Genomic DNA, 19,557 nt, shown 5'->3' on the forward strand with positions numbered 1-19,557 from the left:
GTCATAGCCAGCGTTTTAGTTTCCCTTCACTTAACAACTCACAGAAGTTCTGTTATGATGTTAGAGTGCTCTGCAGTCATTGTTTTGTGGTGGCTGTATAGATTTTTTTTATTTTATTATGTCAATGTCCATGGAATTGCCTTTTTTTTTTCTTTGATTCTCCACTAGGTTGTGGCAAATTAGAAATGATTAGCTACACATCAGCTGGACAGTGGCAGATACGTAACAGCACATGGGAAATTGTCTTTGAGAAGCGACAGCGTTTATTCACTGACAAACTGTAACCTACACTGTAAATGTACCTTTCTTCTCTTCTTCGCTTGTATTCACCATCACTTCCTGCCGCTCACTCTCTCGTTCTACCACACACTCCTTACACACATTCATTTTGTACTGTCCTGTTCCCTAAAAGAGCTACACCACTCTTATAAAAATGTATCCTAGTAACACACGCTGCTACTAGGCAACAGCCATGTGCACATTCATATGAACATGCATCACTAAGACTGTGCATAGTTAAGACGGGAATGAAGTTAAGTTGGTGCAACCAATGTAGAATCAATTCTATAGACTGGTCTTAACTAAGACAGACTTAGCAGTCAGGACCAGTCTTAGTAAGTACCAGTTGCTGCAACTGGCTCTTCATAATTAACTTAAAGTTAATTTGTGGGTGATTGTTGCATTAATACGTTTATATTTTAATTACACTACCCATCATAGTGACTTTACTTTTCAATTTTTTTGCAGCTTCTCTTCAAGTACGATCTAGTAAAGTATGACATGGTGAAAGACGAACCAGTGAAAGATCAGCACGGTTTCTGTCAGCAAGTGAAAAGAGGTGAGAGAGCAGCTCCTAACATTTCCACAAAATAATGTTCTCTGTATAAAGTTTACATCACCTTAATGAATGATTTGTATTCATATAAGACTTTCTGAACCATTCTCATTCGCAGGTGAGACGGGGCTTTTACTGTCCAAGGTGAGTGCCCTCACTCCGTTCTTTGGCTATGCTGGAAGCAAACAGCTGACTGAGAAGAAGCTGTTGAGAAATGTGTTTGTGAAGGGGGACGCCTACTTTAACACAGGTGATCTCATGGCTGAAGACCAGGAGGGCTTCATCTGTTTCAGAGACAGAGTGGGGGACACCTTCAGGTACAGTGGGGTATCATGTTTGAGATGTCTTAACTGCATATGTGAACCGTACACCAGGGCCTTTAAAACATCCATCCCTGTGATAGTGTTCAGTCTCATGATGTCATCAGGCTTGAGTACAACACATTTAACTGGAATGCTGTGATACAAACTAGAGGTGTGGAATTTGAAGATATTTATGCATTTACCAGGCAGGGAGGGCATAGCAAAGCATGATATACAATCATGACGTTCAACTGGGCTAAGATGGGATCTGATCAATCTCTTGTTCAGCATTTTATCAGTTTTTCTAAAGAAATAAGTATGTTCCTGAGGTTTTCTTTCTACTGTATTGACTGCATTGCAGAGCAGGGACTTTTGTGACTGAAACTTTGATATCCATAAAATTTACCAAAGCAATCTTCAAATTTCAGTAAATGTTAAATGCTAAATAGATGTATTTAGCTGTAATCTCTGATGTCTGCAATCCTGTAGGAGCATCAGTGCTATCTGTCTTGCTGTCATAATAAACAAGTCTCAACTCATCCCAATTACTTAAGTGACTAATGGACTCATCTCAGGGTCTCAAAGACTCAGGGTCTGGGATTTATCTAAACGTAAGGCTTGAACAACACAAAGCACTACTGAGATTGAGGGTCTGTTCTAAAACTGGATTTTTAGTTAGACATATATAATCCAGGGTGCTCAGAGTTTCAAACAAAATGTAATGAAAGTACTGGCAGGGCACAATGAAAATGAGTAACAACACAGATGGATTAAAAACAGAATTGAGGCAGCAGAGTGACTAAAAGTCCAGACAATGGATGTTAGCCGAGTATCAACCCATAAAGAGCACCTAGAGCCTTCTACAGCACACAGTATCCTATTTGCAGATACAGGACTATATTTCAAACATCTGAGTGGAAAGCAAATTGACTCACATTTAACAAGAACATAGATGGCTGTGTTACATTTATTAACATAATACAGGGAAAAAGAATAATAATGAGACACTCTGCATTACTACAGCAGTTGAGAGTAGGTCTGGAACAGTCTGCTATGTCCAGACGTTATGTTTATAGTATTTTATTTACTACACTTGTAGCAAACCCCAGCCCAACAATGGTGAAGCATATTGATGTTCCCAGAAGCCTTTATTTATATTCAGCCTCCAGCCTTAATTAAACTCACATTCACTCTCCTTCCTGTTGATGTGAGTTACCTGACTGTAAAACTTTTCTGTGAGAAGCTGACGTTGTCATGGCCTTTATAATAACATATTTAAACACAGCTTCCCAGTTAACTTCACCAAAGCAATTATAAATGGACATTGAAATGGAAGGCAAGGAACTCTCACAATTTATAGCTTGCTGAGGTGGCAGATATGGACTTGCTATTAGTCTTTTAGTGGGTTTGAGCTTGTTTTTGTGGTCTATGAGAAATGAAATGAAATTACAATAAGGACTATCAATATAAGCTACAGTATAATTGATAGGCTATAATATGATAATAATCACAAATACTGTATTAATCAACAATGGTCCTCTGAACTGTCATGGGAAAGTTTCTTTCTAACAGACACAAAACAAGCTTAAAGGTGCACTATGTGGTTTTGGGATTTTTTTATCATAAGATCTTAATTGACTAAATGAAGCCTAAAGACTAAATCTGCCTAAATAACAATATGTATAATAAATGAATAAACTATTTGTTGTCATTACTGAATAAACTGCGTAAACAAACTGACCTTAAAGAAAAACACAATTTCACTTGTTTTACTTTGTTTATATGTGGCGGACCCTGCCACCTTTCTAGCTTCAAACAGTGTTCTGGGACCTCATTTTCTCTGAGAACTGCATGTTTTTTCACGTAGGGAGCAAATATATAGAGTTTGTATTATAACCTCATTAATATTGTGAATGTAAAAATTCTGCGTTTGAATTTCTTCTCTGAAACTACATAATTCTCCTTGAAACAAAAAAAATATCTCCTTCCCATTCTGGCCAGGTTTTTAATTTTCAATAACAGGGGCATAACATTTCAGAGAAAAAAAGTTCTCTACAGATGTCAATTTGCTGACTGTCGCTGCAGTCGCCATACACCGCAAGTGTTTCCAAATAAAAGCCTGAAATAGTAAAAATGGCATTAACAAAATAAAAGCTCACAGGAAGTGATTACCTTAATACCTTTCTAAGTAATTTACAATACTTGTGGTGTGTTATTTCCAAACTGTACCCTCAGGGGTGTCAGTAAAGGATCATTTTATAGTAGTCATCTTGATTGATACCATGTTTTTCCCTAATTTCAGGTGGAAAGGTGAAAATGTAGCAACAACAGAGGTAACAGAGATTCTTGGGCTGGTGGATTTTATCCAAGAGGTAAACGTGTATGGAGTGGCAGTACCAGGTATGTTCCTGCTCCGAAGACTTCAAAACAAAATTCAAAAAGCCTTTGAAAACTTCTGCAGCCATTTAATTTCCCATTGACCCATTGCACACAGGGCATGAGGGCAGAGCAGGAATGGCTGCCATGATTGTAAGACCAGGCCTTACATTCAATGGCCAGAAGCTGTTTGAGCATGTGATGAAGGATCTACCACCGTATGCTCGTCCGCTGTTCGTAAGGCTTCAGGTAACAAGCAGTCACGCTAACATTTAAACAAAGGCCACATTTAAATGTAGAATAATAAGCAAGATTAAAAGACTACATATTTACAGATCATATGAAAATGGTTGTGTGGATTTAAAAAACTAAAAGCTTCATGGATTACTAACTTTATTAGTTTAATTGACAGGGACAATACATGTAGGCATTGTACATCTAATTAAAGTGTAACCAATGCCATGATTATGATGTCACTGGGTCCCTGCCACTGTGGTCTCTGGAATACTACTTTTAAGCTAAATGTTTTTTTGTTTTTTTTTTTAAATTCTATTACTTCTTTTCCTAAGTTGTGTTTTTTTTCCACGTGTGAGACAGAGTGAAATGATCTTTTTGTTTTTCACATTAAATTTTTATTAATGTTTCCAGCCCAGTGAAAAAATGTATTTTCACGGGTGAATCCTCTTTGAGGATATGGAATGTAATGATTCTGTGAGAGCTGCCACTGACTTTATTTACAGACGTCATCCCAGTGGAAGTTAATACATAGACTAGAGTGAAACCTATTACTATCTGGTGGAATACCATGAACCCTTTTTATGAAGAGCGCAGCTCAACAGTTGTATGCTCCCCCTGCTGGAGCCTGCTGGTAACTACTACTGTTGATGTTACAATGGCTTTTTTTTTCATATAACATGAGAAAACACCAATGCAACTGTACTCTGCGGCAACTGACAGTAAACATTATGAACATAAATTATTGTGTAACAAGAAAATGCTCTGCATTAGGTCATAAAATGTAAATCTTTGATCTGACTTGCTGATAATACCCAGAATTCCACCCTTGACATTAAGGGCAGATAAGAGCCATGTTTGACATATTCCTTGCCAAAAGAAACAGGACAGTCATGTTACATAACCTGCTTACATATAATAGATGCATCTCCTGTTTAGAATGCAGAGAGAAATGAAAAATCCACTGGTGTACCATGGATGAAAATGGAAACACATTTTTTTCACTCTGTTAGACAAATGAAAACAAAATAAAATGTAGAAAATGGAGCACCATTTAAAAAAAAAATAATAAATAAAAAAAATAAAAAATTCTTGTTTGCCCCTCAAAGAATCTTTTTTTTTTTTTTTTTACTCTGTTACACAAATGGAAAAAAAAAAGTTTGAACTTAGAAAATGGAGCATTCGAAAAAAGTCCGAACGGTTTGGTAACTAAGTGATCCAGTTATCATTGTCAATGGTAGAAATCCAGAATTAAATCAAAAAGCATTAAAGAATGAATAGCCTGCTCTCCATGTTTTACCAAATACAATTTTATTTTTCATGTAGTTTTTGTGTGAAATCGCCACAGTGGACACAGATATGTAGTCAGACGCACAGAGCGCACTGAAGACAGTGCAGTCTCCACACACACACTCTGCCTTCTCCAGTCGGCTCATCTAGAACATCCTCACCACCTGTGGATATGGATTGTCTGTAAATAAAGTCAGCGGCAGCTCTCACAGAATCATTACACTCCATATTCTCATTCATATATGTATGTGTGTGTGTGTGTGTGTGTGTGTGTGTGTGTGTGTGTGTGTGTGTGTGTGTGTGTGTGTGTGTGTGTGTGTGTATATATATATATTTATGTGTGTATATATATATATATCTCTATATATATATATATATATATATATATATATATATATATATATATATATATAATTTTTTTTTTTTTTTTTTACTTTAGTGTGAAAGCGGCTGATACCCTGAAATTCCACTGATTGTTGTTTTCACAGGAGTTCATGGAAATGACGAGTACTTTCAAGCAGCAGAAATTCAAGCTTGTGCAGAGCGGCATCAACCCCTTAACTGTCGCTGATCCTCTCTATGTGTTGGACTACCAGCAGAAAAGCTACATTCCTCTCACAGACAGTATCTACCAGAGCATCCTTGCAGGGGAACGCAAGCTATAGAATTTAGTAGGGCTGCTATAACATGACCTAAAACAATGCACAAAGAAGGATAGAAATTAGCTCTACTTTTTGCAGCACTGACACATAGCATTGATCCTACAATCTATTGAATGATTGACTGAGGTCTGAATGATAAGCTATTGTGATGAGTTTTGGGAATTTTGGCTCTGGTAATAGAGAGATGAATGGATTAAGGAGATTTAATGGGTTATCTCCATGGTTAACAGGGTTTAAAGGGGTAAAACCCCTGGAAATGCCCAAATATCATAGAAAACCATCCCTGGATATGCAAGTTAAGGTATAATTTGTAAGACAGTTGATTGTTGAAGCTCATTAACAGCTCTTCAAATACTGATGCTTTGGGTTGGTAGGTTGGACCAGCCACCAACCCAAAGCATCAGTTTTTGAAGAGTTTGGAATGAAACTTAACAATCTTACAAATTGGACCATCTTTAAATTGAAAAATGAAGACCCTTTTAAGATATTAATGAAGAGATGGCATGTTATTTGGTCAATTGTTTTGGTATTTCTTTTACTCTTTTAAAAGCCCTTAAACTGAGAAACAATGAGATATATTACAACCTACTGAGAGTTCCCTTAGAATCCAATCCAGGTGCCTTCATTACATAAATACTCTTGGGCTGATAAGAAAAGTGCTGATTTTAAAAAAAAGGTGACTGAAATGAAGGGATTCAGTAGTTAATAAAAAAAAATGGTTCACAAATGTTGTGTGGAATTTACAACCAAAATAAATGGTTCACAAATTATTTATGAAACAAAAATAACTATATATGTACTTGATGTTGAGAGATTTTGGATATGAAGTGCCAAAAAGTGCCTAGAAATGAATCCATATCAAAACTGTTGAAATGCTGTGAAATTCTGATTCCATTATTTATTTATTTTAGTTTTTAATTTTTTCTTTTGCTTTTGTTGACCCAAGATTTTAATCTAATGTGGAATTAACCAGAATTCATATTTGGGAACTTTCCCAGGTGAGTATGAGTGTATTTGCTGTTGGTTAAGAAGTCCATTAACACATAAGATCTTCACTTCACAGTAGATGCAGAATCATGGCAAATGGGATTTGTATAACAATAAAACAAGACAAACTTTAAAGTTTCTGTTTGTTTTAACATTCTGAAGTCGACACATGTTTTTTTTCCCTGCACTAACGATGTACCTGAGGACTGAGACACTCACTTCTCTTGTGTCTCTGTGGAGAGTTGAATTTGCAGTACCAACTGGTTAGAATCTCTTCCTAGATGGAGGTCAGCGGCAATGTTACTGTGGTTCCTTTTTCAATATCTTTTACTTCAGTAGTCAATGTCTATGCAGTTGTCATGTTTCCATCGCTGAAATGAGTGCAACCATTTTTTTTTCTATCTTAATAAATACACATACGCACAAGAGATTGAGCTGTGCAGAGCTGTTATCCTGAGTTCTGAACAATTTGAGCATCATATTCTGTTCATTGTTTGTTAAGTAATGTAACCAAGTTATCAATATCCAGTAACGTTCGGAACGTTCAATTCACTTTTGTTTGTGATCATACAGAGTGTCTGAGTCTGCTAAGTCAGTGGGCACAAATCTGTATTCTTTTTAGTAAATACACATTTGCAGCTCATTTGTGGTAACAGATGCCTTGCCGCTGCACTTAAATGCGACAACCTTTTGTTGCAGTAAACCTCAGGTGTCATCTCATTTAAAATGTCAATATGGCGGATCTCACTATTCAGCTGCTGTCATTTCTCTGACAATGTTGATTGTGATTATAAAATAATATTTTTATCTGCAGCTCAGCAGCTCAATAAAGGGTAACTCCACCAATTGTACACAACCTTTGAAAAGGAAGAAGAATGTATGAATTGAAAATAGTGATATTTCTGCCTAGTGATTTGGATCAATTGTTTTTAAACAGTATATAATGAGTCCAGCAGTGATAGAGAAGTGCAATGTTAGCCCAGCAGACTGGATTTTAAAACTCAGTCAATTACATTCCTCACATTTCAATTCAGCCACTGAGTGGCAGATTAAGTGCAGCTTCTTCTGGATACAAAAAAGTACTGGTGGATTTACCCTTTATTGAAAATTAGCCAACTAAATGCTCATGAGCTGTGATCACATGTCATGCTTCATCTGTATCTGACAACAGAAGCAGAAAAATGTCATGAGAACATCCATACTGTGAATTCAGCTCTATTACATAACAATCTCCGTCCAGAAGACTGTTTAAGTGCTGTTTTAGACATAATCTCCTTCCGTATGGCACACCTCATAACGCCTATTACGTAAGCATTCACGCACACTGGGCATGCGCATGCAAGTGGAAGCAGGTAGTAGATGTATACTCTGGTCCACTGGTTGCTTAGTTGCAGAATATACAATGAAGATTTTGTAATTTGACTTACTAATTACCTACTAAACTTTACTTTTGGTTTCTATGTGTAGAAGGTACTGCAACAGTAGATCATTTTTTCTGAAAACCGGACAAATGTGATTCCTCCTGTATAATGATATTTTTTATTAAATCATTGTCAACAGCATTTTGTCCCTGTTTCCATCCATGTAATTTCAGTGTCTGCCTTTCTCAGAATAAACAACATTTGTATAATGTTTGTACATAAGATCATATTTGTACATGTCACAGGGAACGTACCATCTTTACATTCCTACAATACATGTTGCATCATGTTCATATTACAGGTTTATGACCTGACTGTCAGGTCTGCCTTCCATTTTGACATCACATTTGGATGTGTTCCATCCATGTTTTTTCAGTTTACTTGACATCACAACTAGAGGTGTCCATTCCATTTTTGTATCACAGAAGGTGTGTTCGGTTTATTGAAACATCTACATTAGTTATGTTCAGTTTACATGTGGCTGTGTGCTTTTCATTGTCAGGACAGAATTGCATGTGTTGACCCCATTGGGACTCAAACATTGGATTCATTCTCTCTACAATTGCATTAATTCAGTCCTATGTGACATTACAATAGGATTTGTTTGGGTTTAGATTGTGTTTCCCAGATTATTGTGGAAGATGGTAGAATCACAGGCAAACATTTGTCAGCGAGATAATTTCACTCACTCAAGGGTGAAATACATGGGCTTTGTACGTGACTGGTTGCATGAGATGGACAGAAAACTAGAAACATCTCCATCAAAACTGTTAGAAAGTACGAAGAAATTATCCTGAATTGTACCTTATCATACTGTTCAGTAGATTATGACATTAACACTGGAAGTGTTCAGCCCACTGCTATCGAATACAACATTGGATGAACACATTCAGTTGTGATGTCACAACTGTCACAATATCTTTCTGTGACCTTAATTAGAAGCGTTGGGTCCTGAGTTGTAACAAGCCGCATAGAATGCACAAGAGAATTGTGTTATAGGTATTAATGTTCTTCCAAGAATTGGAATTTGTAAGAGCTGAATTAATACATTTGGGAGTATAACATTTGAGCAATCAGATTTGAAATATGGAGTTGCTGTAGCTCAGTGGGTAGAGCTGGTGGACTAGTGATCGGAAGGTCACTGGTTTGAATCCCGAAACTGAGCTACATGTCGAAGTATCCATGAGCAAGATGCTGGTGTACCCTGGCCTTCGCCCATCAAGTACACTGGATTTGGCCCCAGTAACCCCGCAACCCCTCAAGGGGATAAAAACAGTAACATCCCTGTGACCCTCATGGAAAAGTGGAGGAAAAAAAAGAAAATGCAGTTGTTAAATTAGATGTTAGACACGGTTGAGCAGGTAGATGATTGCAACTCCAAGTTGGGGCTCATAGGCTAACTGTGGGGGATCCAAGAGCGGTTTGACCAAGGGCCGGAGCAGCTCCAAGATGAGTCTCTCCAGGATCTCCAGGGTCTTCATGATGTGGGAGGTCAGTGCCACAGGTCTGTAGTCCTTAGTGCCACAAGGACGCGGCGTCTTTGGCACAGGGTACAGTCAGGTCAAGTCAGGACATCTTCCACATCACAGGGACCCTCTGTAGACTCAGGCTCATTCTGCAGACACATAGCTGGGTGGGCACAGACTATGAACACCCTGGGGCTAACACCATCAGGACCAGCACCCTTGCCTGAGTGGAGTCTCACCTCCTCTCCTGTAGAGGTGACAGGTAGGGGAGGGGGAGGTGTAGACTCATTGAGTTGTAGTGTGTAGTGAGTCTGGAGACCAGGGGAGGAGGTGTGGGGAGGGATCTCACAGCAGGATGACAGGCTGTAAGGAGGGGGAGGGGTTGGAGAAGTTGGAAGTTGGCAAACAGCAGTAGGTTTGACAATAGTGTTAGCAGGGGGTGCAGGTGCCTCAGTCAGTGCGTTTACATGCACAGCTTCGTCAGATTACAGCTATAGTTTGACTATGCTGCTCAATCAGACAGCTGCAATTGTCCGAGAATACATGCCGGTAAGAAAATTGAATTACTGGCCGAAGCATGTCATAGCCCGGCACGCTAGGTGGCGTATTTCAGACAAAAACAGCTGCATACTAAACATGCAGTGAGGCATTACCAAATGAACACAGATTCATTTGTCCTGAACGAACATAATAACAGCTAGTCTTATGCCAGTACTCCAAATCATGAAAACAAGAAATGACGGAACAGAGTGCGTAGAAAACCAATGCGCACACAGTATTCCGCCCCTCCCACACACTGCGCTGATTCGCTAGCACACCGCCAATCAGAGAACCCAATGGCTCAGACGGCCAACGCCCTCAGACTTCGCATGTTGAATCGGAGCAGACAACGTCCGAACGTTCCGAAAGCTTCCAACGCAGCTGAACACACCAAACATATTTGTTCCCGACCTCATCCGAGTAACGGTTGGGCCAGTGTGTTCCTGCCTTTAGGTGTCCCTGTATTGTCCTCACCTCCTCCCTGTTGCCAGTTCTAAAAGCACTCTTCTTTTCATTGAGGATTTATTTGATGTCCTTTGTAACCCACAGCTTGTTATTTGGGTAACAATGTACAGTCTCAGCTGGGACAGTGGAGTCTACACAAAAGTTCATATAGTCAATGATGCACTCTGTGAGCCCATCAATGTCCTCTCAGTGTAGGTAGTGAAGAGGAAGGGAGACAGCACAGTTCTCTGGGGGGGCGCCAATGTTGCCAATTGAACAGTCAGACACACAGTTTTGTAATCTCACATTCTGTGGTCTGTCTGTCAGATAGTCATGGACCCATCTGACCAGGGGAAAATCCACCTGCACGTTCTCCATTTTGGCCTTAGGCAGCCTGGGCAGAATGGTGTTGAAGGCGGTGGAGATGTTAAAGAACAGGGCGCGGACAGCGGTGTTGAGTCTATCCAGGGAGGAGTGGGCTTCCCGCAGCAGGTCGGTCATCAACCCCAACAAGTTTGATATGCAAACTGTAGAGGGTCCTGTGATGGGCACACTAGGGGTCTGAGGTGTGCCAAACCTAGTCATTCCACAATCTTCATGATGTGAGAGGTCAGTGCAATCGGCCTGTAGTCATCCAGTGCCACAGGATGTCCTTTTGTGAGCACTGGAACGAGGCAGGATGTTTTTCCAAAGCACTGGCACTCTCTGAAGGTGGAGGCTCAGGTTTAAGAGGTGCTGAAGAACTCCACACTTCAGCACACAAGCGCTGATGTGATCTGGCCCAGCAGCTTTCCTCTGCTCGAGCCTCTCCAGCTCTCTCCTCACCTGGCTGGCTGTGATGTGAAGTCCAGTCTGAGGGGAGGGGTTGGGACAGGGTCTGTGGTGGGTGACAGCAGAGGGATAAGGGGTGGAGCAGAGTGCTGTCTGCTGCAGGAGTTGGGAGGGGGCAGTGGGGGGGGGTATGCAGGTGTCCTGGGATGGGGGGGTGGGGGAGAGTGAGCATGGGTGGTTATAGCTGGTGTCCAGAGTTCTCAATGGGCCTGAAAATTACAACCCAACCCGACTCGGCCCGCAGGTTTTTAAGCCTGAACCTGACGCAACCCGACACACCAGCATGAACTGTCTGCCCGACCCCGGCAGAATTTAAAGGGATATATTGAAAATATTTTAAATTTCAGACAGCATTAATTTTGAAATTCCACATCAGAACTTACTGGGGTTTATCTGAGAAACACTGAGGTGGAGCACTATCAGTCTGAAGTGAAATTAGTCTGTGGAAACAGGTAGTTTTCTTTTAACTTAAATCTGAATTTTAGGGAAATATTGAACATATTTAACTACTAAAGGGATAGTTTGGGTTTTTTGAAGTGGGGTCATATAAAGTACATATTTATAGTCAGTCTGTTCCCTTCCGTAATCACTGATCAGCGCAGCCTCAGTCTGAAGAAGCAGATTGGAGCTCCAGCCCAGACGCACAGCTTTGTACTGCAGTGAATGGTGCTCAGATGCAAAGCCAATTTTAACCACCTAAAACAAACCCCACCTAAAAAAATCTATATCAGTTCAAGTGTACATTGTATAGAGAAAATTCACACCACTTTCAGACCTGCCTTTCTTTTGGCACTACATTTTCTCAACCATAGACCCTCCGTATCCCTACGTATAAGCGCAACTGGGCCTCACACTGAATCTCACCGCTCGCAGATCAGCTGTTGCCCAGTTGCTCTAATGCGTAGGGATACGGAGGTTCTGTGGTTGAGAAAATGTAGTGCAGTTTAGAAAATTAATTAACAGACTGACTGACTTAATTAATATGAAATTGCAAATTGCCGTCATAGGTTGATGCTTTAATTCTGAAGTCTGGTTTTGCATTGTGTGACCGTAATTAACTATATACAGGCACCACAAAATAACTGGGGCCTAGTTTGACTGGGGTTTTTGGAGTGGAGGTGGGCTTGACCGCAGTGTTTTTCCTCTGACCCCTCTGTCACTCTTCAGTCTCCAGGATGCAGCATTGCTTGGTTAGGGGGCCTTTCAATGATTGAAATCTTAGTATGCAGCTTCACTGAATGGACCACACCTCCATCGTCAGGCATCGACCCTCGAGGGGCAGTGGGGTCAAACACTGGCACAATGTTTCCAACTTTTAAGATGTTCCTTACTTTTGTCGATTTCTGCCTTTCTTGGAGGAGCAAAAGGTATTAATTGGCTCAACCATGTCAGAAAAGATCAGTCTCGTACTTGACCTACCTTCAGCACTGCCTGGCATGAATGTCAAGTTTTTGAAAAGGCCTGGTCACGCTAGTTCTAGTGGTACCTGAGATCATCTATATTGCTCTGATCAGCCAACTCCACCATCAAGATTTGAGTGTGTTTTATCATTAATGGACACAAGGGTGTAGGTTTTATTTTGACATTGGTTTTGACACCAACATATGCTGGTCTTGCTAGTGACCAGCATATGTTGTGTTTTGGTGCTGGTCTACCTAAATCTCAATCTATTCACTTGGCCTACTAGCTAACACTTAAAACTGAATTAACCACCATGTCCCTGTTCCAGTTCACCTGCTGCTGTGCCACTCCACCGCTGTCTGATAAAGGGGACAGCTGTGTTGCTTGTTCTGTCACCTGACAAATTAACAAATCAATCGCCATTAAAAGTGAGAAAAAACGGTTGGAAACAATGTTTTGCATTCATTAGCGGTATGAGGGGGGAACTATTTTCCTCAGGTGACTTACACTGTGTTTGGTGAAATACCTTCAAATGTCTTCCGCCTTTCTTTCACCTCAGACGTGTGTCAGCCTCCTCTCGTCAACACTGGTGAAGCCGGGGAGTGAAATAATTTGGACAGCCTACAAGGAGCTGAACCAATCAGGAAACACACCTGTCTCAAAGACGGATTTGGGAGGCGGTGCCGACGTGGGAAAGGATTTAACCCTTTGGCGCCTTTTTTTAACCTTCAACCTTAATATTGGTGTGGACGATCCAGCCAATCGTTTGAGATTAGTATGGACACGTGCATGCGGTCCATACACTATTCAGCGCCTATGAGTGGACAGGCTGAACTGCAGACCCTCAGCAAGAGCAGCAGCTGGTGTCTGCCAGCTCAATTTCACTCTGGTTGGTCTGCTGCAGCCCAATGTTCCGATATTAGAGCAACTCAGGCCAAGAGCCCGTACATAGAGAACTCAGTGGACTGGAGTGGTCTGGAGTTCTTATTGTGATTTTTACACCCTGCATTTAATCATGAATGTGATTTTAGGCATCTGTGTTAGCCTGAGTTGTGCCTTTAGTCACAGGCTCTAAGTGAACACTAGATGGCATTGTCGGCCTTTTAATAAGTTACTAAGTTAAATCAGTGATTTGAGGCCCTGCTATGTTAGAAGTTAGGGCACATTTACAGCTGCTCCTCGTGTCTGCTGCACTGAGGAGTGTATATAATTTTTAGACTTTTTTCCCCATCTTTAAATCAATTGAATTTAGATATAGAGAAGTCTCTGTATTTAAGTTCAATTTAATTAATTAATTTAAGTTCTTCAATCTGTCAAACAGGCTAAATGAGACACAGCAACATGGTGAAGCACTGCGACCCAATGAAACACAATAAAACTTTGCAACCTACACAAAGTTAGCACTGATACTGTCACAGAGGCAGCAGCAGGTCTGTGGCATGTCCACGATTGGCTCTTGCTGTCGCTCAGCTTTTGTTTTTACTCTCAATGTCCAACACTAAGCACTCCAGTATGCTCATACATTCACATCTACATTGATGTCACTGGTTGGCACACTCCCATTATCTATAGGTGCCTTTACCTACATGCTATGGAGTAAGTCCCTCTGTAAAGTGGTATACTAGCAGACAATTCACACTACTACTACTACTACTACTAATAATAATAATGATAATCATAATAATGAGAAGAAGAAGAAGAATAACAATAACAATAATGATAATAATATGCCATCATCTGTTAAAACCAGTAAGAAGCCCAGCTGGGGCATTCTGGACATGTTGGAGGTGAGAGAAAGACTTCTGGTGTATGCCAAGAAGGAGGGTGTTACAGTGGTGGAATGTAACAGCGTTGCTTTGATTCTGGAGATGATTCTACTGCAGGACTTTTATGATGTGTGGTTTAACGCTATGTATCTAAAGCACATTTTACCACACAAATAATAAAACTCTTCGTTCCTTCACAACCTGGGGAATGTCCTTACTCTTGGCTTTTGGCATGTATGCCCTTTCACCAGCCTGTCCAAACCTACTGAGGCATTTGTAGGTGAGCTTGCTAAAGATGTTTACTCTGCTTTCTGCTTTGCCTTTGACAGCATTCATCAGGATGACCACTACATCTCTGTCTAGTGTTCTCCAGACTCCTGAATCTTTTGCAATAGGCCACAAGATCCTCATTTTCTGCCAGGTTCTTTGTCCTTGCTTCCATCTTCTGTACTGTCTTTCTGCCGTTTGGGAGTTTCCCGGGGCTTTGACATCACAACAGTGGGCTCAGTGGCACTGTGGTGCTCAACCTGGTCATGTCTGGAACACCTCTTCTTCTTCCCTTGCTGTATTCTCAAACCTGTGAAGAATCTATAAACCTTAATAAGGCACTATTCCTGCTGTAGGAATAATAAGAAGGCATTAAAAGTCTTAGAGAAATTACATAACGTGTAAGTTAAACTAAATTATGAATGTATACGTTATAATAAACAATTATTAATGTTGTTAAACAGTCTACGAGCAAGTTTCAAGTTTTCAACAAGTGCTTATAAGTCTCTTGGAACAATAATAAATAAATCAGTTATGCTATTATTAACCCTTACATAGTCTTATTAATATTGGTATCTTATAAGGTCTAATAAGTGGCTTATTAATTGTCACTTAATGCTTACAGTAATGCTTTCATATGAAGTTTGGTGCAGATTTAGTTATGTAAAGTAGGAGTTCAATCACTTCCTATTTTGTGGCTAAACATCCAAATTCACTCTGCTGCCAGCCCTGCCCTATAACAAATGTTCAAGCTTCAGATATATTTAAATTTCAAAGGTGTTAAGATGGACCTGGCAACATTTTAAGTCAGTCAGGTTTAAAATGACCATCTGGCAAAAGCTATAGACGAAACCACTGCCATACGACAAGGCATTAGACCAGCTTCATCCTCGAGGCTGCGAGACTTCTCAATTCATCCTCCACTCTCTGTTCATATGTTGTTTGTTTTCCCTCTGAATGTAGCATAAAGGACTCAAAGCTAGTTTTGTTTTTGAAACTCTGGTGTTGATAAAATGAATTCTCCTTTTAATTCACTACCTGTTCCTTTCTATAACCGTTCCAGAAGTGCTCCGGTGGTTGCCAATTGCTTGCTGCATGAATTGTACATAAACAGTGATCCTGTCATTTCATCTGGCCATTTTTGGTGGCCTTTTTTTTTTTTTCTTTTTTTTTTGGTAATTGTATGTTCTTTCCTGACAATGTTTATCATTTTGGAAAGATAACTTAATTTTGTGCTTTTTCTTTAGTTCTATAAAAAGTAAGCTGTCGGTCAAACTGAATGGACTACATTAGAATGTGTGACTTACATTTCATCTCCCATCCTTGGTTTCTGGTGTTATAGTAAAGGCTGAGTTATGGTTGAATGTAGGCTCTGCGCAGAGCTGATGCCATAACTTACGCATGTGCCCCACGTCACAGTGAGCATTTACACATGCGGGCTGACGTGTCTGTGCTGTTGCTGGTGGTGAACACGCTGACCCACAGCTGTGTCTCTGGAGAAGAGTGTGGACAGGCAGAGTGTCTTGCACGGCAGGCTGCAGCTCTATACAAACCCGGGTAGGGGGACTTGGTTTTGGTACGCTGGCATATGCCACCAGGCTGCTCATCGAGGGCCTGTCCACCCTTCAGAGGAGGAGGAGTACAATCCAAGTAGAGCTGCAGCTGGTGAGGAGGAACTAAAACAGCCGATACGTGCAGTGTGTTCACTGGGGAAACTAGAGGTCGCAATCCCCATCGAGCACTGGGGGAGAAGTCTGAGAATGCTGTGTGGACCAATCACATTTCTTGCGGTCCATGTTGCTGAGATACACTATTACATTTCTGGGGACGTGCATGTCAGGCATATGGAAAGCTCCAGTGTGCAATTACATATCCCATTCTTGTTTTGAAAGAATAAGTAGGGCTTTAGTCATCTGCCTTCATGTTTACAAAGCTGCTGGTCAAGTGGCATCAGAGAGCGTGATTAACTTGCATTTTTCTTTTTAACGCATTATTTTTTCTATAAATAATGAGTTGAAATGAATGCATTATGTTGACAGCTCTCACAGAAACATGCTTTATGCAAAAATGAATCCAGCCGAGAATAAATATAAACAAGCCTGCTGGTCCAGACTGCATACCAAAGTAATAACATCAATTGCTGATGTTTTTTAACACCTCACTCTCACAGGAGGCTGTTCCCTCCTGCCTCATGACAACCAACATCATCCCTGTGCCCAAAAAGTCTGAACGGCAACCGCCCTGTGGCTGTCACCCCCATCCTGATGAATTGCTCTGAGAAACTGGTTCACTAGCACGTCAAAGATAACAAGCTTGCCTGCTTGGACATGCACCAGCATGCTTTCTGACCTAACGGATCCACAAAGGCCATATGTACTGCTCTTCACTCAGTCTTCTTACACCTGGAGAGTAAGAACATGCTACATCAGGATTCTGTTTGATGACTTCAGCTCAGCATTCAACATGATTGGCAATCTTAACACCCTCGGCTTGAGTACAACACTCTGGATATTGAACTTCTTCACAAATGGACTCCAGAGAATACGCTCTACAGTGGAGCCCCCCAGGGCTGTGTGTTCAGCTCCTTCCTGTTCAGAAAAAATGACAGCTATTGCTATTTTTGAAATCACTGTGAACTTTAAGCCCTGGTTTTTAGATGCCCCAGGCGCAGCTTTACTTTTGTCCAGAATAGCCCATCTTAAAAAGACTTTTGTTGGCTATGCTTGACTCCACTGGTCTGCTGGGCTCAACATGCAGCTTGATAGGCTGCAGCCCCCAGGTTCCCAGCTACCAGCTGAAGCTTCAGCCTCCAGCCAAACCTGCTACAAACCAGCCAGTACATCCCTCTGTAACTGGATATTGAACTATATTATATAGTTTGATATTGAAACCCAATGTGTACAGATGATGGATGGATGGATGGATGGATGGATATTGAAACCCCACACAGATTGGCAGTCACACCCTCTCTATATAAGCCTTCAGTCCCGCAACCTTGTCTTTAGTCCCTTGCTATGGTCCAGGACTGCCACACCTCAGTTAATGGGAGCTTCCACCTTTTGGGTCACCCCCCTGGACTACTTACACCATTCAGCCCTTCCTTGAGGTAGCCCCAAGGCCTGCTCTGCCCTTCTCCACTGCCTCTTGGTCACCCTCCAGACCTGTGCTGCCATTTGCCCCGCCTCCTGGTCTCCAGTCAACATGGTTTTTCACGATCTTGTGGAGTCCGTGCCAGCTCAAGTGCATACTGTCATTAAAGAAAAAGGGAGACAAACCACACACATCTATAAAAGATATTCTGAAAGTCATGGATATATTTCATATGTTTACATTTTTCACTTAAAGTGTTGAACTGATATTATCATTTGTATTGAAAAAAAGTGTAACACTCAAAACAGATCTTGACTAGTGGTCTCAGACTTTTGGACCCCACTGTATATTGTTATGTTTGTGGTCCCCACATGCTGTATAATAACATGAAAATTAAAAATGTAGATATTTTTCATGTATGTAGTAAAACTGGGTATGAGTACACTATCATTTATGGTGAAAAAAAAGAATGACGACTGCAGACTGTAATAACAAGATTAATACACATTTCAAAGTGCATAATGACCCATTATCACTTCTCTGAGTTTAGAAAAAGGTTACATAGTTGAGCAACAGCCAGTTAGTGGATGCTGATTGCTCACACACAATGTGTACCTCCTACCTCAAAGATATCTTTGGGACTGGTCGCTAACTTCAAAAGCCTGAAATGTGTGAGTCTTTATATTTGTCAGACTCTCTCAGGCTGGTCCGAGAGCAGTATACATAGAAGAGTTTTCAGATGTCTGTGAAGCAGTCTCTGACTGTCCTGCAGCTCCTTCTTACACTGAACTTCTCCTGTAATAAAATATGCCTTCAGGAATCTTTCTTGACATTTGAAGAGCTATAGAGCACTGTCAATATTGACATCCATAATGTTTACTGCAATCGAAAGTTCAGCCACTAATCTCTATGCTCCATGCTTCAGCTGGCAGGATAAATGCTGGCAGGGCTGCTGTATGTGTAAGCTGACAACAAGCAGAAGTGTGTACAGATATCCAGAGAAAACTTTCCACTCTGCATTGATGGTGGAAATGACCCTTTGTGTGTTGACTTGTTGGTCAATAATGTTCCTTTAATGACTTGCAACGCGAGCTGAAGAGCTTTTACTGCAGCGTACTGAGGTCACACAGCTCGCTTTTAACACTCTATTTAATGGGAAAGTCTTTTTTTGCCCCCTTTCAGTCATTCTGCTTTTTTTGTGAAATGGATGCTAAAAATGCTCCTATCATTCCAAGAACTTTAGGCCAAATTACAATGAAAGCATCTCACTTCCCATCATCATCCCCAACTTTGTATCTCTCCATGCAGATAGTCTTGGGTTTTGAAATATCACTCTGAGATTTTGTCTCCACCCCAATACAAAGAGGTGAATAAATTCTTTTCTCAGGATAACCTAGAGTCAGTGTTTTAGCCCAGATTTTCAACAATTCTTCTAAATTAAACATCAGAATATGCTGTTTGCACATGCCCTCCTGAAGGACACATAAAGACCTCTGATCTGACACCCCTATTGACGGGACAATATTACCAGTGCTTCCCTAAACAAGTACTAATAAATGTGTTGTATGATGTGACAACACCATGGTAAAAGTTTAGGTATTTTTATGCACAAAGAACACTTTGTTAGGTTTAGAGATGCATTGCA

At 40.7% G+C, this 19,557-nt stretch overlaps 1 protein-coding gene across 1 annotated transcript in view; it reads left to right on the plus strand.

Annotated features, from left to right (window-relative positions):
- The window catches only part of slc27a6 (solute carrier family 27 member 6), a 32,303-nt gene extending 23,985 nt beyond the window's left edge, over window positions 1-8,318 (plus strand). Inside the window, exons 6-10 of the mRNA XM_037117513.1 lie at window positions 748-838; window positions 954-1,152; window positions 3,440-3,537; window positions 3,632-3,762; window positions 5,526-8,318. Of these exons, the coding sequence (XP_036973408.1) occupies window positions 748-838; window positions 954-1,152; window positions 3,440-3,537; window positions 3,632-3,762; window positions 5,526-5,702 (696 nt within the window). The 3' untranslated portion in view covers window positions 5,703-8,318. The remainder of the gene's footprint in view (window positions 1-747; window positions 839-953; window positions 1,153-3,439; window positions 3,538-3,631; window positions 3,763-5,525) is intronic.
- The last annotated feature ends 11,239 nt before the right edge of the window (window positions 8,319-19,557 follow it).

Source organism: Acanthopagrus latus, chromosome 12 (genome assembly GCF_904848185.1).
Source record: "Acanthopagrus latus isolate v.2019 chromosome 12, fAcaLat1.1, whole genome shotgun sequence".
NCBI classification, from domain to species: Eukaryota; Metazoa; Chordata; class Actinopteri; order Spariformes; family Sparidae; genus Acanthopagrus; species Acanthopagrus latus.